The sequence below is a fragment of the Melopsittacus undulatus genome, chromosome 9 (assembly GCF_012275295.1).
Source record: "Melopsittacus undulatus isolate bMelUnd1 chromosome 9, bMelUnd1.mat.Z, whole genome shotgun sequence".
Taxonomy (NCBI): domain Eukaryota; kingdom Metazoa; phylum Chordata; class Aves; order Psittaciformes; family Psittaculidae; genus Melopsittacus; species Melopsittacus undulatus.
In genome coordinates, this window is record NC_047535.1 from 11,053,946 (window position 1) to 11,079,699 (window position 25,754).

General features: G+C 38.5%; 1 protein-coding gene across 1 annotated transcript in view; it reads left to right on the forward strand.

The window, feature by feature from the left end:
* Positions 1–25,754, forward strand: part of FBN1 (fibrillin 1) — a 152,299-nt gene that overhangs the window by 61,779 nt on the left and 64,766 nt on the right. The window contains exons 9-18 of the mRNA XM_034066265.1: positions 3,588–3,746; positions 7,078–7,236; positions 8,448–8,588; positions 9,387–9,506; positions 12,863–12,988; positions 15,068–15,190; positions 19,987–20,109; positions 21,367–21,519; positions 22,529–22,582; positions 23,368–23,493. Coding sequence (XP_033922156.1) covers positions 3,588–3,746; positions 7,078–7,236; positions 8,448–8,588; positions 9,387–9,506; positions 12,863–12,988; positions 15,068–15,190; positions 19,987–20,109; positions 21,367–21,519; positions 22,529–22,582; positions 23,368–23,493 — 1,284 coding nt within the window. The remainder of the gene's footprint in view (positions 1–3,587; positions 3,747–7,077; positions 7,237–8,447; positions 8,589–9,386; positions 9,507–12,862; positions 12,989–15,067; positions 15,191–19,986; positions 20,110–21,366; positions 21,520–22,528; positions 22,583–23,367; positions 23,494–25,754) is intronic.

Consider the following 25,754-nt stretch of genomic DNA (forward strand, 5'->3'; position numbering starts at 1 on the left):
GTGTTATCCCAGAAGTGCTGCCACTGTCACTGATGGGCTCAGCCTTGGCCTTCATATTCTTGTTCTCATGTTTGCCTTTGATTTAGTCCATGTTATATTCAGCACTCATTTAGAAAAGCAAATGTACTTGAGAAAGAAAGTAATCACCCCAGACAGCTCCTCATTCCAACTGTTATGACCTTAATGCAGATATTTTTCATTAAAGGAAGTAGCATGATAAGCTGGATGTGGGACATTTGTATCTGCTTTCATGATGATGAATTGGCAGTGCTGTTCTTTCAGGCTTTCACTGTGCAGAGCAGAACCTGTCTTCTAAAGGCCAGACCAGAAACCAAAGGACTGTGAGAATTAACTAAATCCACTGCAGTGCCAAAGCCATGAAAGAGCAGTGTTAGGACTTAGTGCTTCTGGGAAGCATACAGCCTGCTCTGAGGCAGGACAAGTATGCAAATTTTTTTTTTGTGTTTATGTAGTAATTTCTCTTTTCACTGCCAGTGCTGAATTTTGAGCAATTTTATTGTCATTTGAGAATCAAGTGGAAGGTTTATTTCCTCAGTTTTGGCTTGTTTGTTTAAAGGCTCACACCCAGTGCCAGCATGGGGGTTCCAGAGAGCACCCTGTGTTTAGTAACTTTAGTAGAAAATATTTGGGGAAAAAATTGAAAAAAAAGAACCAACTTCACAGACCCAAATACCAAGTGCTGTTCACTTCCCCAAGAGATCTGGAAGTAGTTTGGGTTAGGATTAATTTTGAAGGGTGCCATTCTATTTCTGCAGGTTGTGAAAGATGAACTGTATTGCTTCCATTATCAATAACAGGATTTTGGTAGATTGGTTCCATACCGTACACTTACAATGCCACTGGAAATTGCTTCTGTTGCTTCAATTTAATAGCTCCTAAATGACTATGGAACATTAAATCAGAGATTGCTGCTTGTACTTAATATTTATGAAGGATATTCACCTTTCTGTAACAAAAAACATTCTAGAGATGTATAAGTTCCATTTGCTTTTTACTTTTTATAGTCATTGTTCTGTTAGGACTGCCCAACATTCACACCCGTGTTATATTCCTGAGTTTTTTTCAGCCTTTTTTCCCCACTCTATATGTAAGCTGAAATAGCTCAGCTAAAGAGCTGAGCTGAGCTTAAATGCTGACAGGCTCTGTTAAGTAATATGCCAATGTGAACTATCATTAAAATTTTAGCTTTGTGTTCAAGGCAAAATGTGCTAAGTGGGAAGCACTATTAATTATCTGCAGACATGTTGGATTTGTGTCTAATATTAACAAGGACAGAACCCAGGTCTGTATTTGAGCTGGGAAAAATAGATAATCTTGATTTAATTACAACATGCCAGTCTTAAGTGAAAAGTGTTAGCTGAACAGTGTTAGCTGAACATATCTATTCTGTTAGAGATGAGGAAGTGCTTCTGAGAAATGTATCCCTTATGGGACTCAAACTGAGCAGCACTGGAGCCAAGCATCTCAAGGAAGAACTGTGAGTTCCATTATTACAGACCTTAAAAATTCAAATAGACAAAGCAAAGATAGTATCTCCTAGAGCTGAAGAGCAGAAACAAGAGCAGAACATCTCAACCCAAGTACATGAAGAGTGTTATGAAGAAAACCACTAGCTCATACATCCAGCTCCAGCTGGCATAGATGTTTGGTCAGTCTACCTTTTTTTATTTATTACTGATAAAAGAGGCACGTTTTTCCTTGAGGTGTTTTCATGGCAATTTTTTGCCTTTTCAAAATACTGTATTTTTTAAGTGAAAAGTACTAAAATATTAAAAACTGAAACAGTAAAAAAGTTGTTTCCTGCTCTTCTTGCCCTTACTTGTGTGTTTTACCATTTGGAACAGAAAATGAAAGAAGGGAAAAAGAAAAAAAGAATCACCTCTGACTGGAAGTATGGAAAGATTTGGCATTTCTCTTACAAATTTGCTGTCTTTTTCTGAAAATGGTGTGGCTTTTGGATAAGCTCTTACACCCGTAGGTAGACAAAGATGTTTGCTGTGTATTTACCTGTTTCTGGCATACTGTGTTCATGCACAAATCCTATGTAGATACTTTTTACACTTCTTCCCATTACTGCTTTTAAATGTTTAAAAACTTGGTACTGCCCAGAAGTGAGAAGGATGAATTACAGGGGATGATGATAGGGTCTGTTAGAGGACTTCCTCCCTATTATCCATCCCACCATCATACCAGGCATCTGAATAGCTTTCCAGGGATATTGGAGAACAGTTTCCTCTCCAGGGAACAGTTTGCATCCAAGCTTTATTTGATTTTTAATATAGTAGATAAAGGAGTGTATGTGTTTAGCAGTTTAATTGGGTACCAGGAGAAAATGGAGGACCAGTAACAGAACTGAGAAGATTTGGGTCTTTTTCTCCATTTCAGATTTCCATTGTATGATAGTATGAGTGAACTAACTAAAGTTTAGAAGCAAAGGTCAACTGAGTCTTTTAGTTGTACTGCCAGTAATATCCATGTTCAGGGTTCCAGCTAATAAAAGGCAGAACCATCACAGACTCTCCCAACATATCACTATATATCAATTTCCTCAAAATAATAAGAAACTTCCCTACTCTTTTTTTTTTTTTGATATCCACTACCGTAGCTAGTAAACTCTGCACAGCCCTGTTACTAGACAGATGATTCCACCATGCCCTGGATAGCTGAGATAATGTTTCTTTAGAGACTGGTGTCTGCTGTTGTAAGGTTATATCTGCAAGTTTTTTGTCTGCATTTTGACAGCAAATGTTTGTATATTTTAGAAACAAACTTGGTCTGGTTTATTGTGCAGGATCAAATCACACCACAGCTTATACTGAGCTGGACATGATGTGACATATTGTGAAACAGTTGCTCGGAGCTTCAGATTTTTAGGGTTTTTTTCTCCTCCCATCCACATTTACTCTCTCTAAGCTGGGGAATCTCTGTGCAATGTTAGAGCTGAGTATATGAAATCTGGGTACAGGACGTTCTTTGTACAGCACGTGCTTACCCGTTTCAGACAGGAAACCAGAATATCTCCATAAAAAAAATGTGATGGCACCAATTAAAGCTTTGTTGTTGTTTCTTGCCTGCAAGCCTGTATCTTGTCAAATCACTACATAGTTCACCTGGGAAAGCCATGACTAATGAAAAATGAATGCTTTGAGAACTGCAATGCTGTGAGTATTTTGTTGGGCATCAGTGGCTTTCAAAACAAAGCTTAAACAGAATTGATCTGATACTATCTTTAATAGAGATGACAATTATATTCTGAATATAATTATATATATAGAATATAATCGAATGTAAAAATATATTCAATTCTATTTTTGCCTCCATTAATTAATTGCTGCTCCATACTTCATTTCAGCTTCCTCACACAAGGTGTTACACCTGAATCCAAAGCAGCCCAAACATTATGTCAATTTTTCTGGTTTTCTGCCTTTTGTTTTTTATTGTTGTAATGTTCAAGTGCTATGTCCTCAGTAATGTAATCAACCAAGAAAAATGGGATCTTTACCTTCTGTGAAAGCTGTGCTCCTTGTTGGACTGATGATTATGTATCCCTTTCTTTCTCTTGGTAGATGTGCGTCCTGGATACTGCTTTTCTTCTCTGACTAACGGGCGTTGCAACAACCAGCTCCCCCAGCCGATGTCCAAAATGCAGTGCTGCTGTGACAGTGGCCGGTGCTGGTCTTCTGGAGCCGCCACTGCCCCTGAAATGTGCCCAATCAGATCCACCGGTAGGAATCTGCCTGTATATGCTTATGAGTGTGGTTGAACACTGAGTTAGGATGATATTCTTTTATCAGTAATGTTTTCATTAAAGAAAATCACAGGGTGGCTGAGGCTGGAGGCCACCAAGGAAGGTCGTTTTGACTAAGCCCTGTGCTCTCAAAGAGAGCCTCCTAAAGCAGGTTGCTCAGGACCCCCCCAGGAGGATAGGGCAAGCAGACATAAACATAAGATTTTATCTGTTGCTAATTAATATTTTGTAGCTGCATTATTCTGACATTACCTGATCCAGATTCTGTTACCAACATCCTCTTCAGGCTCAAGTTACTTCCTTCACAGCCTTCTGATAGGTCCTTATTCCCTCTGCAGTTTCATTCTCGTTGTAAAACTACAGTTTCGTTCCTCTGACATCCAGCTTTCTGAGGTGCCATTTGTTTCCTGAGGTTTGGCACAGAATGTGATCTCTGCTACCAAAATGTGCTGGACTTTACCATCTCCCTGTGTGTGGAGATCCCCAGATAACATGTGATTTTAATTTAAAGAAGATGATGAGCAAATTGTGCAACTAAGTGTGAGGGAGTGAGGGAGAGATGTTTTTGAGATTGTTTAGGACTGGAGATCTAATGAAATGCTTTAGAAATAAATGAATAAAAGCAACTTAAGGATTGATGGCAGGAGCTCAAGGGAGGTGCAGAGTTTAGTGAGGATTGGGGATCATAACACTATATCAGTGAAATTCTGAAGAAGTTGTCAGAGGTCATGTATGGGAGTGTTTATTATTCTTGGTTTTAATCCTTTGAGGGAAACTGCGTAATACTGGAGCAGAAATCTGTGATCAGAACTCTTGGAAGACTCTTCCTGCTTCTGTCACGATCTCATTAATAATATTTAAACATGTTAAATGTCTAAAGCTGGCTAGAATAGTACTAATGAAACAGTGTAATCTATTGGTGCTCATCTAAAGTGAGAAGGCAAGGAAAAGCTTTCAATCTTAACACAATCCCTGTTTTCTTTACATACTTTCCAATTATCCATATCTAACTGGTGAACAAACTGGGTGGAAAAGTGAGGTAATTTGGCCAAGGCCACATACTGAGACATGGTGGAGATGGAGCTAGAACCCAGGACTTCCTGACTCATAAATCCATGAAAGAAATCCACATCATTGTTACATGCCACTTTTTTCTTTCTTTTCCCCAGCTTGGGGTAAATTGAGACTATAAATTACTCTATTCAAAAATGCTTTAAAATTCTTTGAAAGGCCTTACATGTATGTAAGGTATTGCTGTCATTACTTAGTCAAGTTCAGTTATTCCTTAATGTATCCTGAGAAAATAAGATGAGGAATTTAGAGCTGTCAGTGGCCCAAAGTCTGTCTAACTCTGAAATGGAAATTTACTGCAGTATAAAGTGGAGCGCTAGCTGCATAATGTAACCAAGTGGTTGCATTTTCAATGTGGGCAGCAGACCCAGATGTTACTATAAAATAGGCTGTTTATTGCTAGAAATTATACATGGAGATTAAAGTTGCAATAAAAAAAGGTTTGCACTGTATTTCTTTGCATAATTGTTTATTTGGAATAACAGGGTTTACCATTGACGCTATAAATACTTCAAAAGTGATATCTCGGGCATCCAGCTGTGTGTGTGTATGTTCAATTCTCACCTCAGCAGTCCCTTCGTATCTGCTAATTCTGTTCAATCAGTGGGCACCCCTAAGGCTGTGACTTCTTTTTGCACAGAAGGCCTGGACTCCTGGTGGCTGGCTTTGGATAATTGGGTATTACCCATCTAGAATGAAAAAGAAATGCAGTATTGTTTCTTTCACAGAGACTGATCATTGGATTGTAGAGAATGTGTGATCAGAGAATTGACTATTAAAAGCACCATCATTAACAAACATCTGCATATTGGAATTTGTATATGTGTCTTCTGAAGGCTGTTTTACCCACAGGTAGACCTCTGATTGAGAGTAGGTTTAGCTTACACGTGAATAAGAAAATAGAAACCTAGGAGAAAAGAACAAAATAAAGGAAATACAATACATAATGCAATAAAATCTTCTTGGGAATGATTTAAAGATTAAAATCGCTCTAAGGAACAATAGGGAGAAATACAGTGGCACATGAAACAAACTGATCACCTAAGAGTATTAAAATAGATGCAAAGATCATAATTGGGAAAAACAGAACTTTAGGCTACTGTGTTTATTTAACAAGTCCTCTGTGATTCAGAAAGAGCTTCTAATGTGTTTTACAGGTGAAAATAGAAGTGAGATGAAAGTGTTGAAGGCTGAAATATCCAGTTTAGTTCTCCCAATGCTGAATTTATTTTTCAGTTCTCATTTTTATATTGTTTTGGGAATTCATGCATCTCTCTAGCATTTTGGTTTCATTATATAATTCGTCTCTGCTGTTGCTCCATAAACTTTAAAATTTTGAAGTTTAAAGATGTTGGCTGTGTAAATAGTTATTTGTGTATGAACAAATTGTGGACATGAATTAGGTCAGCTGGAAACGTGGTGTTTAATTGTGATACTCTGCATTTATTCTTTGGATCACGAAGTTCCAAACCCACACTTCCCAAAGACAAAAGAGTCAGGGGCAGGAGGAAAAGTGGGGCAGTAGGCAGATGCCACTAATAGAGATAAACAACAGGAGAATGCATAACACTCGGTATAAACTGTGCTTACAGCAAAATAGGTAATTTTCCCATCATCTGGAAAAAGATTGTTTTGGTGGGGATCTGACTTAGTTTCTCTTTGTGCTCCTTCGACTGCACCTCATTTGGTTTCTGCTTTTATTGGCAAACTTAATTTTCACAGGGAAATAGTGTATTCATTCTCTAATTGGTTTTGCCTTATTGCTTATATTTATATTTCTTTGTTTTAGGAAGTTAAATTTTAAGAAATCCAGTTGAAACTGGGCTTTTTTCCCTGTTCAGTATTTTCCTAACTCTGTGGCAAGCTTCGTATTAAATTAACTTGGGATCAAGTCCAGAAGTCCTTTTTTAGGTAAACTTCCCACTGAGTTCACCAGAGACTTTGCCTGAAAGAAGACTAAATAGATTAAGATCAGGTCTCCACTTCAGTGTTCAATTTCATATCCAGAATGTCAGTTATGTTATCTTTTCACTGGCAGTCTTCTGACAAGCAGTATTGATATCCTCCTAGATTAATGACTCAATTCACAGAACACAGTTTGCTATGAAACAAATTTATGGGCTCAGGTTTTCCAGATTACTTAAAGTTTGCTACTGCTAATCTAAAACACTGTGAAAAAGGGGAGGGTTGCATTAAATGGAAAGGTTGCAAGAGTCATTCATGTGTTCATGTTTCAGATGAGTATCGCAGATTATGCACAGTAGCTGCTCTGCTGCCAGCAAGACCTGAGCTTCCTCCGGGCCGTCCCGATGTCATCCCTCCTCCACTCATTCCTGGTGTTTACCCACCTCAACAGCCAGAAATTGTCTATCCATCTCGGGTTCCACCACCTCATGGTAAGAAAGGAATAACCTTCCTCTGCACCACGTGCATTTAGCTTTTAAAAAGCGTGAGATTCTCAGAATCAGTGTGCTCCATTCAGCTGTTGGTATCTTTTGCTTACTGTATGGACTCATAGCCTCTGGATAACCTCCTAATCTTAGAAGGATACCCTGGTTACCTGGTATGTTACAGCATGTGTACCTCACTGGTAGTGTTTTCCCTGTTGAGACAGGATTTGAAAATTACATCCTCACTGTCTGTAATGAGGCCCACGTATTGTAGTAGTTACATTACTGTTATTTTGAGGCTATTGTGAGCTTTACTGCATGTTAACACTGAGGAACATGAATAGCTCTTTGGCTAGGTTGTGTTAAGTTACTTACATTAAAGAGCCAGAGTGGGAGAAAGCAGCTTCTTTCAGGTTGTTTTCTCACTCTTGCTTGACCAGGTAGGAAATGTACCAATAAAAATACTAGTGTGCTGCAGAACTGAGGCTGACCAACATGAAGAAATAACTTTTTCAGAGATACACATGTATAGATTACTTTTCTCTAGAGCAAGGATGAAGCCAGAGCAGAATATTGATATATTCCTTATTCTGCCCCTTGCTCAGGGAATTTGCTACACGCCCATATAGTCTGCAGTAGGCATATGCCACCTGAAATTGTTTGGCATAGCCACGTACTCCTTTGCACATAAATACAAGCTCATTTCACCCATGCTCTGTGCAGATGCAGGCAGACTCTGCTTGCACTGGCACGAGCTGCAACTATTTGGTCTTGGTTCAGCACCAAGCTGAGCTAATGAGCACAAGAAGCAAAGTATGTTAACTCAGGCCTGACACTGCGCTGACATAGCTGCACAGCTTCTGGTCAGCTGGGAGCGTGGACAGAGCCAGCTCATGCCTGACTGCCAAAGACTGTATAGGCACACCTTCCAGGGTTATCCCTGCCCTCCTCTCACTCTGCTGTCTATGAAAACAGAGATAACTGAACCAGTCTGCCTGCTTTTTGCTACTGTACGCTTTTAGTAGAGTCCTTACAGTGCTATGTATGCACTTTACCACTGGGTATGAGCAGATTCTGTCCTCTCTTGTCCTGCAGAAGAGGAAAACAAGATTGACTTGCCATAATGAAAATAATCAGTGGCTGCTAGCTGCTTTCAGATGAATCTCTGAGTCAAAATTATTATGGTGATCTATTAAAGTATTTCTCCGTTATTTCAGTGATCTTGCCGGTGAACTTCACTGACTATTGCCAACTGTTCCGACATCTCTGCCTTAATGGGCGCTGTATTCCCACTCCTGGGAGCTACCGCTGCGAGTGCAACAAAGGATTCCAACTGGATGTTAGAGGGGAATGCATTGGTATGTGGGTTTCTGCTGTAAATCACAAAGGGAAATTTTGTTTTGAAGAAAAAAAAAAATTTCCACATATTGTAATAACTCTGAATTCTTCTATAAAACAAACCCCCTCTATAAAAACCCAGTAAATAGACTTCAACAAGCTAATTGCTTTCAACTGCAAACATCTAACAAAAAAAATAGTAATAGACAAAATTAACCTACAGCAGTTTTGCCTTTAAGACAGTATTTAACAAGTCTTGTAACTTGCCATAAAATTATACAGAAGGTTTTCTTATTTTACCACATTATTTTACTAATAATGTGTTTATTAATGATTGCAAATGATCTCTTTAAAATGCTACCAGCTCTTTGATTATGCAAACAACCTATTGGTAAAAAAAGAAGTAATGATCTCACACTTACTAAGATTTACAAGTCATCTTTCAGCTCATCAGGAGTATCTTGTTGGGCTTTTGAGTCCTATAATTTTGGAACTCAGCCAGAGTTGGATGATAGGAGAAAGGATTAACTGTCTTTTATGTATAAGGTTTTGCTTCTGTCAAAATCTGTGTCTCCAGTGGGGCTGGAAATGTGGAGTTGTGGGAATAAGGCCTCTGCCTCTTGTCTTGCTGAGTACTTATTTTTTCCCAGCTCCTGCTCAGCTCAGAACATGGTATCCTCTGAGAATTCAGTGTTGTCCCCTTTCTTTTCACACTGAAAGGCACTATTTCTTCAACTACAAAACATATAAAATACCTCTACAGATCTGAATAACTTTCAGCCAGTGTCGTAATAAAAATATACTGTCTGTGTCTGCAGATGTTGATGAATGCGAAAAGAATCCATGCATCAGTGGAGACTGTGTGAACACCCAGGGGTCCTACATATGCCAGTGTCGTATAGGATATCAGAGCACAGCAACTAGAACAGAGTGCCGAGGTAAATTATAGCTTTACATCTGTATCTATGCTGTTGTATACATACCAGGAGGGAAAATAGTTTTTAAGCAAAATTTAACAGATGTGTTAAATATGAGGGGTTTTAAAAAAATAAATCAGCTATGGCAGTAAAAATGATTAAGCTATATGAGCTGGCTGTTCATAGGCTGGGTTATGAAGAAGGACATTTTGTATTGTGCTGAAAGTATCTTGGCGCCATTTGTGGCTTTGAAGTGGAAGAGACTTAGTTTGTTAATTTTTTTATTTTGATTCTTGATGATCTTGAGGACAATTAAACATCCTTGTTTTGGAGAAATCTTTTACCTATAAAAGGTAAAAGGCAGTGAGAAGTGGAGGGAAAGATAAGTCTTCCAGTGGGTAAATAGATTACAATGCCTGTGTGTTGTCCTTGCCTGCTGTCAGAGAAAGAACTAAACATACATTGCAGCAATAAAAACTTAAATAAGGCATGGAAATGTAGTGAAGCACTGGCAAGCTCTAGGTGTGGAAGCTTCAGCATACCCATTATTGGTGTTTTGAAAACCAGGCTCAACAATAGTCCTAATGGTCTTCTGTGGAGTGGGGAATGGGTAATTTCTTGGTGGTCAGCCCTATGTCAGGGTTCTGTGGCTCCGAAACTGTCCTGGGGTGAGAATTTGACAGTAAAGATAGATACAGTCCTTTATGGTGAAGTCATAATGAGAGACTTCTGGCAGGAGAACGAATGATTACTTAAAATTTCATGAGAAATGAAGCATCTAAATGAAACAGGATGTCTGAATGCTCAGAGTCCCACTTTGTCTTCGTATTTTGTTTTCTGCACTGAGGAAGGTTCTTTGAGCGTGCATTCATTCTGAAGCAGAGTGTTTCTAGAAAGCCAGAAGAAAGCTATCTGTATTAGTGTGTGATTTTTTTGCTCTTCCCTTTGTGAATCAGAAAGGTATTTGTGGTACAGAAGCTTACTCCAGTAGCCAGCACCACTGCTGCATGTTACTGGGAGTATTTGACCTAATTGCTGCCAAACAGCCATGTTGCAGAAGCATCTTCATAGCTTAGCTGACTAGTGGTGAAGGAGTGCTGAAGTGGAGTCTCCGCAGTGATGAATTCACTCATGAGTCATTTTTGTCACACGCTTTTAATTTGACTGATTCATTACACAAACACATGCTTGTCAGAAGCCCAGTAGCTTAATGGCATTAAAGTGTGGTCACTTAGCAGTTCCTTTGCAGTCAATAGGAACTGTGCTTGCTTGACAGGCAGTTCTGAAAATGCTATGTTGTGCAGAATCTTTGTTTTCTGAAGAAATTTTTAGGACCAGTTTAGGGAAAAGGAAAAAGGCTGGTGGGGTGCATTTGGCAAAATATGCCTATGGCACTGGTGCCTGCCAAAATCAGCATTTGCTGCAAAATTACTTTGCATGACTATTTTGTATGTTGAGGTTTTATTTTTTGCATATCCAAATGTGTCTGTGCCCATATGCATTTGCAAATGTGTTCCTTACGTCTGTTCTAGAAAAATGGGGTCTCCACAATGACCAGATGTTTATCTATTCCTTGTTCTGAGGTCTCAGGGGAGGGTGTTTTCTGCATGATGAGTCTGATAGGTGACTGATTAAACATTGCAGTCTCTATCACAAGCAACTGATACAACTGTTGTTAGGATCCCTTATAATTCTCATAGGATTTTGGCTGAATTAATATGTTAATTGGAGACATAGATGAATAAGGTTGTCACACGATGATTAGCGATCAAAACAAAAAATGCTTTTCAATTGCAGAAGATGATTAGCTAGGAGTGCATAGGAGTCAAAGTTTTAATAGCAAAGTGCTTAATATAATCTACCCAACATTTCTGAAAGGAGGAAGTCAGTCCTGACACGGAGATGGCTACAATCATGGACATTTCAGTGAGAGGAGAGCTTTGATTTTTGCCAGTTTCTCTGAGGAGGGGAAAAAATCCACAATGTTTTTTCATAAGTAGAAAATTAAAAATGTAAGATAAACTAATAGCATGCCTCCAGTCATCTGTGTGTACATAAAGAAAAGAACAAGATTCTGTATTAATTTCTGCAGCATGATTTAGATGGCATCAGATGTGCGTACAAATCCAATAGACTCTTAAAACTAAAAGGCCAGAAAAATCTTGAGATGCTGTAGCATTTCTGCTTGTCCTAAGGCTGGTGGAGTAGTTGAAGCCAGGGTCAGGTACAAGCCAGTACCACAAAAGTAGGTGGAAAGGGGGGACTGAGCAGAGAGAATTGATTGATAAACATGATAATGTTTGTTTGTCAGATGAGGGGAGGTTTATCAAGCCTGTATGCTTTTGCTGGAAGTCCAGAGGGCTGCAAGCTGCCACCACAGTGATCTATCACTTGAACAGCTCTTGCCTCTCCTGGCCTGGTTTCTTCATTGTAAAACAGTTATTTTCAGGGATTTCTTAGCAGCTTCCCAGAACCGTTGCACTGCAGAGAAGTCAAATACAGGTTCACAATGTTGAGAGGCATCAGTTCTCCTTCAGATAGGTGTCTAGAGAGCAGGAGCATTTGGGAGGATGCCTTGTGCTCTGCTTCTTCCTGAACCACAGCAATACCCTTCTGCAGAGAGGGCTTAGGGTAGGGGACCTTCAGGATATTTGTGAAGATGGTGTGATTGCACAGTAGATAGGTCTGCATGGGCTGGTTGAGATCTTTGTGAGCAGAGTCCCCTGTGTGCAGGAATCTCTGGGAGATGATCCAGGCCTTGATGGAGAACACTGAGCAATCTGAAAAATGTCTAGACAGTCTGTCTCAGCATCTCCTCTCCCCTCGTTTGGAGGAGAGGGAGAGCTGCCAGCCTCGTGTGATATCACTATTCAGGTCCTCCAAAGCACTTGCCAAGCACCTCCTGCAGAGAGAGGGAAATGAGGAGCTGATGTTTCAAATATAAAATACACAGGAGAAATATCTTCTGAGGTGGGAAAGTCTCAAACTTTCCTGTTATCTTACAATGCAGTAGCAGAAGACAAGCTTCCCCATCCTTCTGTCATAGTTAGATATTGTTGAGTTAAACTTCAGTAAAAATATTATCATGATAAACAAAAATGGAAAAAAGCAATTGAAAGGGTCTGATTCTTGTCTGAGCAAGCTGCAGGGTAATAGTCACTGAAATTCTTGCACAGCAACTTGAAATATCAAGCTGATGAACATTTTCTGCCCCCATAACATTCATTTGGAAATCAAAATAAATAATTTTTCAGTTGAATATAGTTTCCATGTAGGGTTAAAAACCTAAGGGAAAGGGAAATGGGAAAGATTCCTCTTGAGTATAAAAAAAAAAAACACAAACCAAAATTTTATTTTTCTTTTTGCTTGGCTTTCAGACATTGATGAATGTTTACAGAATGGTCGTATCTGTAATAACGGACGATGCATAAATACAGATGGCAGCTTTCACTGTGTGTGTAATGCTGGCTTTCAGGTGGCAGCTGATGGGAAAAACTGTGAAGGTAAGGTTGTCCTGAGTTTATTCTGTATCAGTAATTGCAATTACAAGAGGTTATTCACGTCAGTGAGAAAGAAAAGGACCTCTGGTGGGGGGAAGAGAAGGAACAAGGCATCGCATTTCTAAATACCTTTTGCTGTATTTGGGAGGGCAAGTAAACTGTCTTTTGCAGCCAGTTCTGAAGCCTTGGCTTGGCAGTCATCAACAGGATGTCTGTCCAGCAGGAGAAATAGCACATACCACTATCACAAAATGCAGTTTCTTTGATGGGAGTGGTACATTTTAAAGCAGAGCACAAGTCACATGCTGCCTGGTTTTACTGTGTGTTTAACAGCATGCTTTATGGGAGCTTACTGGGTGACTAGCAATGTGTTTTATGTAGATGCAGTCTGGTCTGACCCATAAAAACTGTTTTAAGAAAAATTTGTAAACATAATTGATGTGTTTCTACCTCCCAGACCTTTAGTAAAGGGGGGAAAAAGAAGAATGTTCTTTATCATGCTTCCCAAGGTCCTTGGGAGGGTTCCCAATGATCTATTCATACGTTAAAGGAATTTCAAGCACTGTTCTTAGAAACATTTTTGGCAGAATATTATCTCAGTGATTCAGCTCAAAGACTTAATGCCAGAAATCCTGGTTGGGATAGATACACAATTTTTTTTTTTAAATCATAAATTATTTTTGTCTGACTTAGCCTGTAAGTAAAAAGAAAACACACCATGTCTAGAAGTGTAATTTCTGTCCAACACAGCTGCAATATGAAGGAAAATAGCACGATTCCGATTATATTGTAATGTCATTATGATCCAGTGATTTTATGTGCTAGTAGTGATTCTGTTAATCCTTCGTAGAGACAGACATTTTAAGACTGGTTTTCCTGACTCTTTTTTAGATACACTTTAGCACTATAAGCTGCTTTTAAAATATCTTATTATGGAACTATATTGACTAAATATATTTAGAAATTAATATGTTTTGGAAAAAACCCTCAATTCTGATTTCTTCCTTTGCCACCAAATACCATGTGCTAATAGTAATAAGAACCAGGACATCGGCAGTCTGGTAAAACATTTTTAATTCCATTGCATAAGTTGCCAGAATGTCTGTTGCATCTACTTATGAAACAGTTTCATCTCTGGCATTGTATTGCATTTAGTTTTGTTCTTAGGAATACATGTGCACACACACTAATCATTAAAGACCATGGCATTGTGCCACACCTTAATGTATGTGTGTGTACTCCTTTATATGAAACTGGTAAGTAATGCTGATTTTTTTGGATGTAACACCCCAAACTGACTTCATTTGTGCCAGCATGAAATAAAGACTAAAATGATATAAAAGTTTACTCAAAACAAGTACAGTTATCTTTGCACTTGCTTTTTTTTTCCCCTCCTACCTCTTTTGGTCGTGTGAGTAACTGTGTAGGGTTCAGAATAGCACTGCCTGAGACTCCCTTTTCCTATTTAAATCCTTCATGCTATGCCGTACCCACATATGTGACCTGTCACGCTGTATCCAGGGAAGGGGTAGGTTTCATTTTAAACAGAAGTTGATGATGGAAGCGCCCACAGAATGAATACTTGAGCACAATGTTGGGAATTCTCCCACATCATGAATCTTAGACTCACCCAATGAAGGTTACAGGAGTTTTCACTCCAAACACAAATACCTGCTCCTCCTCTGTCAGGTGATCTTAGTGACAGAATTGTGTTTACCATTCTAAATGGGAGTTTGCTTCTACCCTAGCTTCTGTTTACATCAGGACTGCAAATCCTCTTCAATTACGTACCTTTCTCACTTTTTTTTTAATGGATTTTACCAATTGGCAGTTCTTAAGCTGTCCAGCTTCTCATCCATTTGTCATTCTCTTTTCTCTTTTTGGATGCATACCTTTAGATGTTAATGATTCATCATGAAATAACGGAGTTGTTATTTTGACACATTGTCCTAGCATATGTTTCTGATTATCATGTGCCTGTGAAAAGTGAGAAAGAAATTGAGGTTTATATTTTGCATATAAAGCATATCGGTAAGAATTGTTAAACATTCTGAACATTATCTCTACAATGTACTTTTTCAGATATGGATGAATGCAGCATAAGGAACATGTGCCTCAATGGGATGTGCATCAACGAAGATGGCAGTTTTAAATGCATTTGTAAACCAGGCTTCCAGTTAGCATCTGATGGACGCTATTGCAGAGGTGAGCACAAAAGAGTTTGTGAGTCATATCCCTCTAGTAGCTTCAAGAATCACCTCATTTCCTTACAGGGATCCTTGGGGTTAAGAAATACTAGGCAAGTCCTCATCAGATATGCTTTTTTAATCAGTTGGATTGATTTGTCATTGTGCAAGACAGCACTCAGTCTTTTCCAATGTTGAGTAACTGCCCTAACCAGCCAGTGGGAAACATTCTTTGATGAAAGACTGTGTGATCTGATCTAGTTAAAATCCAGGGAATTTTACCTATTAGCTCTTCTGTAGTTTGGCTCCAGTCTACCTCACTTTTTGTGTTTGGATTTTTAAACCTTTCTGCCTTTGGCCACCCAAGCATCCTGGCTCATTGCCTTCTTTGGGTTTTTCTCTCATTCCTTGCCTGAGTGTTCCTAGTCAATACAGCATCTCCAAGGAGTGCCTGGCACTCTGTGTGACTGAGATGTAGGCATGAGCACCACAGCAAAAATGTCTTTCCCATTTGCTGCACTAGCTCAGCAATACCCCCTGTGGGAGACACTGCAGTGTTCTGATTGCTAGTTATGTCATCAGTTTCCATTCAGTTCTGTCAGGAACTGTAAGTTTTGAGTGTATAAATCTTCATGTTTCAACAAGTTTTATGGGCACAAAGCAGCAGTCGAAATAAGGAATAAACAAGTGCTGGGCCAAGTTACTTACAGTTTTTCTTTTGAAAAATTTGAAGTCTTTTAACTGTTGGAATCAAGGCATAAAAAACACTTGTGTACAATTTGGCAAATTGCAAAAAGGGCCTCACTGGGTTACACAGCAGCATCTTGTTGTGGACCAATAACAAAGCTATATGTTTGAATAAATAATTGGTTTTGAGAGTTAGTGACATGAAAGGTGAATTAATCTGGATCCTGTTGCTTCTTGAGCATTGTACCAGTCTTAGATCTGTACTGTCTGGTGTCTAGACTTAGACTTTAGATCCAAACCAGGCCAGTAAGTCCAGTAAAGCATCTGGAACTTCTCTTGATAACTTTTGCACCAGGGATGCAGAACAGTACAACTCAGTCTTTGGATGGGGTAATTGTGTATTTCTAATGAGAGATGACCCCATTCTGTTTTTTATAGGGTTGTTCTGACTGGGAGGATGAATTGGTCTTTAGTTTCTCAAATGAACAAATGTGTAGATCCATACAAGTATCTCCTTAGCTTAACAGCTACTGGCTATGTTGGCTGCGCACATAGAACAATCAGCTTTATTTCTGATCTTACGTATTTTCCAAGTGATAGGAGTACATCTGTGCTTTGCCAAAGCTAATGTCCTAACTCATCTGTGTGTGGGACCAGCAGTGAAACTTGCTCTCAGACTTGGCAGGGAAGAACTAAATGCCCATCAGGCCTTGGTATATGAGCCAGTCGTGTTCCCAAAACCCACTGGTTGCTCTCTGTGTTGTTAGCAAGGATTCAATTCACTAATGCAAGCTCAACCTAAATGCTTGTTTTGATTTTTCTCCTGAGCATATTTTGTCATTTTTTCTTTTTTTCTTTTTCATTAACATCAGTCTGTACACTGAAATGCCATCCAAGAAGATGGTATGCAAATTGCTTCAGACTACTTAAAAACCAGTGGTACTCAACTTTACAGCCTCTGGTACGTGACTCCTGGCTAAATAGCAGTATGGATACAGCCCAAAAGGGGTTTCTGGCCCTAGAGAAATGTTACTTCTGTGCATCAAAGAAAGAACATTTGAAAATTATCCAAAATTGTAGGCAACTCGACTGATTCCTACTGAAAATTGGAACAGATCTTATAGTAAAATGAAGGATTTCTCCCACTGCTTTTCAACACTTACAGTAAGCCTTGTTCTCTATGAATGAGCACACAAACGTTCCTTACATTCTAAAATTGCTATTGGGTCAAAATCAAACCAGATTTTGAGACCTTGACACCTCAATTAGACTTTTCCCCCACTTCATATTTGTCTCATTTCTTCCACTTGCCCAATGAAACAATTTCCAGGATTATAGTGCCTACAGAGAGCACAACGCTGGTGAATGTCTCCTGTTACGTTCGTAAAAGTTTAAAAGATTGATCATTAATAATGTCTTTTCCCATTCGTTATGTTTTTCCTTATTGAGTCCTTTCTGTACACACCACATGTACAGAGTAAATAATCTCTGTCCTGCGGAGCGGTTAGCCTTTGAAACACTCAGTGTTCACACTGCATATCCTGAATCTGTTTGTGAAGTGAATGCATTAAGATCTTACACGAGCTTAAACTCTTTAAGTTCATGCTCGCCCATGCAGTTAGTGCTCGTGCATATTGGGAATGTGTGTATGCACAAACTGACACTTCTGCAGCATAATGGCTACCTGCCTGAGTGATTTTGATACAGAACTGAACATGTGTTTTTGGCAAACCCTGTAGGGTATTAGCAAAACAATATAAGAATCACAGCATGTAACGCATTGTCTGTATAAACATCTCATTTGATGCGTGCTAAGCTGAAGTTTGAGCTATTAAGAAGAATTTCTAACTCAAAATTAGGGATACTGTAATTGACACTTAGTTCCATAAAATTGGAATTGGAGTATAATAAGTACAAGCCATATGCTTGGCTGTCTGGTAAGAAATTCCACTCAGGCCTTATGAAGTAACATGCCAAAAAAGAATGTTACACCATAGTCTTGTGTATTCCCTGTAATACAAGACAAACTAACCTTATTCACCGTTAGCTTCTTTCACCGATGATTTGCCGATGATTTTTCAGCAATACTTAGAGCAGGCAGAGGTTTAGAGTATTTTTTCTGTTCTATACATTGTTTCGTCTTCAGACCAAACAGGAATTCCCCAGATTGAAAGCTATTGCAAGGCAACTGGAAGTGGCGGTTTAGTAGTCTGAGTAAATTTTTCCTGGTTAAAATTAGAGAACTTAATGTACCCAGCTGGCACTACTGAGCAAGCTAAGCAGAAAAGGCAAAAACTCATTGGACATGGAGAATGAGTCCATTAGTTGGTTTCCCAGAATCTGGTTGGAATATTCTGGCAAAAGCAGAAAACGAGTATTTTTGAAGTCATCCAAATGATTTTTACCACAGAAGATGGCAGAGCCTCATCAAGGTCAGAAATTTGGACTTTATGCCTGTGTGTGCAGTTGATTTACTGGAATTTCAGCCCTAGTAAAAGCAGAGGGAGACGGTTTTTCAGCTATCAGCTCAATTCTAAGTGACCTACTTTACCTTTCTATGAAACATCTATAACAATATTTTCAACACATTTATAAAGTGGTGCAAAAGAAAATGCATTGTAAATTTCTCCCCTTAATAGCTTACAAAATCTTTTTTGCAAATGAACTACAGGAAAAGGAAAAATGTAACTGCTTCTCTGTTTCTATAAGCAACCTTTAAAAAGGAAAGCTTTGGGTTGTTTTTTTTTTTCTTTCAGGAGAACTTGTATCTGTCAAAGGAGCTCAGTGTTGTCTAACAAAGTAACTGTGTACACTGTTAAATGGCATGGGCACATTTTGAAGTCTGAGCTCTGTTTTTACTTGCACTTAGTAAAGGACTAAATTTAAAGTGGAGAAAAAGCATTTAAGATTTGTCCGAAACAGAACAAAAGATTGCAGGATGAAATAGAAATGAATGAGCCCATGTACTTAAATTTAACTTCTATTTTAAAATGCAGTTTCAAAAAGGAATCTTGGATCGTACAAGCCATGTTTTATGCCAAACAACACAAACTAAGTAAAACACAGAGGTGTTTCACTCTCAATTTGCCCTTTTAAGGTCAGAAAAAAGGAAATTGTCACACACACTGTCTCTTGTATATATTATGGAGACTTGTTATGAAGTGATTATTTTATAAAGGTTATACATAATTCCAAACAATATTTTAAACTCTTCTTTTCTTAATCACTTATAAAATAATGGCATGCTCTCTGTATTTGGAGAATGATCTTACTAGTAACAGGATATTCAGCCTATATAATTTTTTTACTAATTTAACATCCCTTTGTGGTAGTCTAATATTCTGAGGCTTCATTCTTGTATTTAATTGCAAAAGGCCTTATTGTTCAATGTACTGTTTTTGGGCAAAGATGGTAGCTTGTGCTCAGCAATCACTCAGGGCTCAAATCATTAACGAATTCCTTTCTGGACTGGCATGCACTCTGTTCATTGAAAGTTTATGAACTGGGCTGTAATGAGCATCTGATAGGAAAACCCAATTGTCATGCAGATCACCAGGATACACTACGTTCGGGCAGGGTTTGACTGTGGAGATTCAGATGTACTTCCAAAATCTGAACCCGCAACAGGAAGAATGGAAATTCTTTGGTGGTCATGTGAAGGCATCCAATAGATGGGCTGAAAGAATCAGTTTGCTACTGGAACTCATTTCTTACAGCATGAACTAACTGTTAATACAGAAATGGAATGCCCTGGTATACACTACAGAAGTCCTTTGTCTTAGCAATCATGATTTCCTCCTTCCTCTGATTATGTTTTTGCCTGCATGACCCTTAAATCTTAATATGTACCTCTTGGGAGCAAGTTAGGAAACTGTACTCCCTTTTTGATTTCCAAGCAGAGTAAAATTGTTCTGTTTATTTCTCCTGAATTTTGCATGTTCTTCTGCTACTTCACAGAATGAATTAATAATTATTCCTTGTAAAACCTTTACTTGAACTAGTTTCCACTTACACTTGATATTTTTCTATAGGACACATTGAAAATAAGCTGCGCAAATATAAGTTTTAGCCAGGCACTGAATACTATGTAATTTAATTTCTAATAAAGCTCATTCTGTTCTCCAACAGACATCGATGAGTGTGAGACAGCTGGAATATGCATGAACGGGCGCTGTGTGAACACTGATGGCTCTTTCAGATGTGAATGCTTCCCTGGCCTTGCAGTAGGACTGGACGGGCGCGTGTGTGTTGGTAAGACAAGCTTAACGTGTGACAAGTCCCAATTAACCAGTGTTAAGGCATTAATGCTAGACTGATTGACAGATCAAGTTTGAATGTAAAATTTACTGTTGTTCATGGATTGGTAGATGATAGTTACAGTGGATATTTACTGTAACAGCCCAGTTTGCTCTTTTTTCTTTTCCTTTGCATTTAAAGAGAATAAAATATATGGGCCATATCACAGAGTCAGGTAGACTATACAGCATAGTGCTGCTGGAGGTGAATATGTGAGAATTTGTGCCATTTCTGCCAATGTAAAATTCCTCATTTGTCACTAAGCTTAAAGATTTAATTACTCTTTCACCTCTTTTTGAAGTGGAGATACCCATTTTTTTCACTTCTGCCAATTTCTCTACAAGCAAAAGATATTTGAGGTGTTTGATTTTAAAATTCTAATGTATCTGACAGCCATTAAGGGCCGGTTTTTAAAAAGTGAGAAATGTCACACCTGGACCTGAAGAGATAAGCATTTTAAATCTTAGACACTTCAATAGGATTACTGAATTTTTCTTTGTTTTTTACAAGCAAAGAAAGATATTTTTTTATTGACAGCATATTTTGTGATCTTTTCTTTATGCAAATAGGTTTTTTTTTGTTTTTTTTTTCTCTTATTCTGCCTTTCTTTCAGGTATAAAATGAAAACAAAAGCTTTAGTATGACCTTAGTGGGCTTAATCCAGGGTATTGTGCCAGTGGTGATTTTAACCTCAATGAATCAGAGACAACTGATAAGGTTGGGAGGGGGAGAGCACATACTTCTTGTTAAAATCAAATTAGTCCTCTAACTGTGAGAATAAAGTAAACAGTACTGAGTTGTTTTGGAAGTTTTGAGGTATACTTGGTTCTAGCTCTAAGATCCTGCTGCTAGGCCTGTCAAGTTACAAGTGAGTAATGTCCTTGTCATGCGGCAGAGTCTTTGTCCTTTTTCCCCATGGTTTCTTGCTAGTTCAAGGTTAAATATGACTTTTTCCTAGTAGTTCACTAGTGCATGTTAGGTCATTAAATGCAGTAACTAGTTTGTATGTCTGAACTCTTTGGAGCATGAGAAAAAAGAATTTCCTGTCCCAAGTAAAGTGAGCGTATAGTTGGGTGAAAAGTATGGAGAAATGGTGAAAGATACTATGTTTTGATAGCTATTTTACAGTGTTCATGACACCTAAGCTATATTTAATACTTGTAATTTATGGCAGTCGGCTATGACAATATTAAGAGAGATTTCTTTCCTCAGATACACACATGCGAAGCACATGCTATGGTGGCTACAAGAGAGGACAGTGTGTGAGACCGTTAACTGGTGCAGTTACAAAATCAGAGTGCTGTTGTGCCAGCACTGACTATGCCTTTGGGGAGCCTTGTCAGCCCTGCCCAGCACAAAATTCAGGTATGGCATTATTTACTGGTACGTATTTTGACCTATGCTTTATGTTGATAAACTAATTTTAGAAAGGCAAAATACAGTTTGGTGTTAACATTGTGCCCTAAATCAGGACAGTTAATTTTTCTTATTAAAATCATATATTTTGAGCAATCTGCTGCTTTGTGTGTTGGAAGAGTGCAGGAGAGAATTTTTTGAGGGAACACTAAACATCAGTGTCTGGGTCCAGAGCTGGTACATGTATTAACAGATTTTTGAACAAAAAATCAATTTTGATAGATGTAGATAACAAAAAATGTAAATTTTAAGTTAGTAATGGAAACATCTTGAGTAGAAAGCTAATTCTGTAAATATAATTATTATTTATTAATTTTTGCAATTTAATTATTTGGGGTGTTACTGAAGTGCAAATCTATTGGAAAATGCTGACCTATATGACAACAGTTAATGCTGATCTGCCTGACTATTCTGTTAATTGTTCTAAACTCAAAAGAACTCAAACTTAGGAGTAGTTGAGACATTTGAGATACTTTGATATACATTTAATTATTTTTTTAAGGATAAGAGATCCGTGATCTGCTGTGAACCTCTGAAGCTACTCCTGCTAAATGGAGTTAAATGAGGGCTAGATTTATAGGAAAACTTTTTCTCTTTCCTGATCACTTTGAATGTGCACCTCAAGCAACAGCTTGGACATATGAGTTCTGGAGAATCTTGCTGTGAACATATTATGGTTCATTTCTGTAGGAGGTCCAGCATGAAGTGTATGTCTGCTCCTGAATGACTCAGTTCATGATATGAAGTTTTTACTTATCCATCTTCATGAGCACATGCAGACCCTGCATCTGCTAAAATGTTTCACAGGTTCAGAACACTGTGAGACTATTAATGTTTTTAGAATAATTGAAAGCCATGTTATTTCATTCAGATTATTAATTGGCATATTGTAAGTGATGATGCTAAAAGCAATGAGCTAAGGAAGAACGTTCCATTAAGTATCTTAATATATTTCCAGCTGAATATCAGGCCCTGTGCAGCAGTGGAGCTGGCATGAATGCAGGAGGAAATGGTAAGATCACTTAAATTCAAACTATTGGAGTTCTGGCTAAAAGTGTTGCCTTGATATCCTTGATTTCTTAGACATGCTGGTGGGGATGATGGTAGAATAGAATGAGAGGAAGGCTTATTCAAATAGCTGTTTGTAACACATTGGAATAATTTAGGGTGCAATGAGTGGAGCATACCATTTCACCAATGAGCTCTCTCTTTTATACCATGGAATGTATGTGATTACTGTTACAAAATAATAGCACAGTTTTGAGAAGTGTTATTACATATATGACTTAGAAATAAAATATGGAAATCATATTTGCACATTCCAACTGAAATGATCCTGAAGAGTAAAGCCACGTTGAGCACTGAGCTTCCTGACATATTTTCATCTGTCAAGAAGGCCAAGCTGATCAAGTCTAGTTAATTACAGAGAAGGAACAAATGATGGCAATAAAAGCTCTGTAGTCATAGAACTGTGAAACTGCAAACTCTCAAATCAGTCAATGCTCACTAGTAGATTTGCTGGCAGTAGAGAGGGAAGAACATTCAGAAAGGAGGGATGTTGATGCTTTGGAGAGTGATGCCATCTGGAAATGCTATGGAATCAGGAGGTACAGGGGGCTACTAGTACATGTACCTCTCTAAATGTAAGACCCCAGTTTAATACCCCAGTTCTTACATACGTTTTCAAGTCTCTTACATGTTTTCAGCCTGGAGACGGTTTTAAATCCAGGTGTGAAAGGGAGGCTTTTTTTCCTCTTGAGTGTCAATATTTATGTGGGTTTTTTTTTCTTTATATAGATATTAATGAGTGCTTACTGGATACTGATCTCTGTCCAAATGGAAGGTGTGAGAATCTGCATGGAACATACAAATGTATTTGTAACCCTGGCTATGAAGTGGATTCAACTGGGAAAAACTGCATTGGTACGAATTTTCCTAATTTTTATCTTGAAGTTTGATGCTTGTTTTTATCCTCTTTCACCTCTTTTTTTTTCAGTATTTCATCACATCCACTAGCTGATCTTCTGATATTTCTGGATGTTTCTGCTGAAGTCTTGTTTTAATTTCAGTGCTTTGCAATGCTCATAAAATCCTCTACTGTGGAGCTGTAAGGGATCATTGCTGTCAGTGACTCAAATCACTGGCAACCAGGCAATAAACATCCAGTTCAGTTAAGTCCACTGAACACGCACTCTGCAGTACCAATGCTTTAAAAAATCAAAAGAAGACAGACCCTGCAATTATAATCTATGACAGTAGGGATCTAGGCTCACCAGTCTGCTAGGTGCCTCCAAGACCAGGGGATTTAAGTAAAACCCCCAACTGATCATAGTAAGATAAGCATCTTAAATGCTACAGAAGGCTTACGTGTTTTCTCCCAACTCTGACTTTGGGGAAAATTCCCTTTCAACTTTCAGACAGAACTATTGGTTTAACTATAACTGTACTGGCCAGACACAAGAAAATTTATTGTCCTTGAAAGCATCTGAAGGCCCAGGATCTCTAGCTAGGGCTGATTTCTTGTGCTGTGCAAGTGGAAAAAAAAATAAGGAAGACAAATTTTTCATCACAGAAAGCGTGAAATAATTTCTCTTTGCTCCTTAGAGGTGACCTGTGGGAAGCATTGTGGCATGAGAATTCAAATAAGTAGCAGTCCAGCCTCTTGTCTCACTATCTGGGGTGTAAAGTATCAGATGCTTGCAGACTCTTGTTAAAAACTTCAATTCTGGCAGTTCTCTTGTTCCATTACACAGTCTTATTGAAAGCCCATAACTTAAGACTCTTTCAGTTTTCCACTTTCTCCCACTTCTGCATTGGTGCATTGCTCCAGATCCCCTTTACACAACTGATTAGAAAATTCTTCTGGTTTCCTGTTAAAATTTATTTGTGACCATTTTATTACCAGTTGATGTTGTATTAATATTATCCTTTGACTTAGCAGCATGTCAGCACTTATCCCCAAAGTATTTATAAAGAATCATCATATTCTTTGTCAAACTGTTGGCAAAACTATCCAAATCCATGCTTTCAGTCTTTTTATAAAAGCAGGTGCTGCAGCCTTCTCTTGAACACAACTGATCTGACCAGTCTACAGTGTTCTGATGAGGTCTGACCAGTGCCAGCAATATAATGGTGCCACCAATTCTCCATTGCCCCTAGGAATGTCCTGCCTTAATTGATTCTAGAGTCCATTAGTTTTTTCTTCAAATAGATGTTATACTTTGGGATCAAAGTCAAACTAAGTGGGAGTTACATCCAGAGTTTTTTCTTTTCCATAGCCTTCAACTGATGAGTTCTGTTTTACAGCATATTATTGTTGTTGATCCCTAATTGCAAGGTTTTGAGTGTTGGTAATTATATTTCCTCTTACTTCTCTCATTCATATTGTCAAGTTTAATTTAGTCTTGCATGATTCTCTATATTGGTAATAACTTCCAGCTTAGTGTGTCCATAGGGTTTGATCCCATTCATTTCTTATTTCTGAATTGCAATGAATATCTTACAGGACCCGTCCCAAGACTGATTCCTGGAAGCATTGCTAATATCCTCTCTCCATTGTGATTACTCCCCTTTTTAATATACCCTGCTGTAATCTCTCCTTTAGCCAGCTCTGGAACCACCCTGAAGTTCTTAAATTCCTTCCTGTATTTCCAGCTTACATAATAATTTTATTTGGGTTCTCTATTCTCTACTTAAACCTAAATAGTTTAAGTCATCTGTGTTATCCCAGTCTAAACTATCCATTATCTTATTAAAAAAAAACAAGAGTAGATCTAACTTTGATAAAAGTCATGCTGTAATTCATCCCATTTCCCCATTTGCTTCTTTGGCTTTAATTATCCATGAACCATTTCAGTGTCTGCCCGTAGCTTACGGTATCCCTTCTCTTCTCCCCATCCATCTGTGAGTTTTCCAGTTGCTCCCTAGCCCACCCTGTTGCAGCCCACATCCATGCTCCCTCACAGCTGTTTCCTATTCTTCCATAATGTTCCACCTGGCCCTCTCTCAATTTTTCTGAACTCCTGTGAAGCTTCCCACATGGTCTGTTTTATTCTGCAAATCTCCCTGCTTTTCCTAGTACTTTTGCTGTTCCCAGCTGCTGTGCTGACCCTCTGAGTCTTCCCACCTTCTCTCAACACTTTCTGAGGCCTCTCTGACCTAGCCAGTTGTTGCTGTCTGCTCTC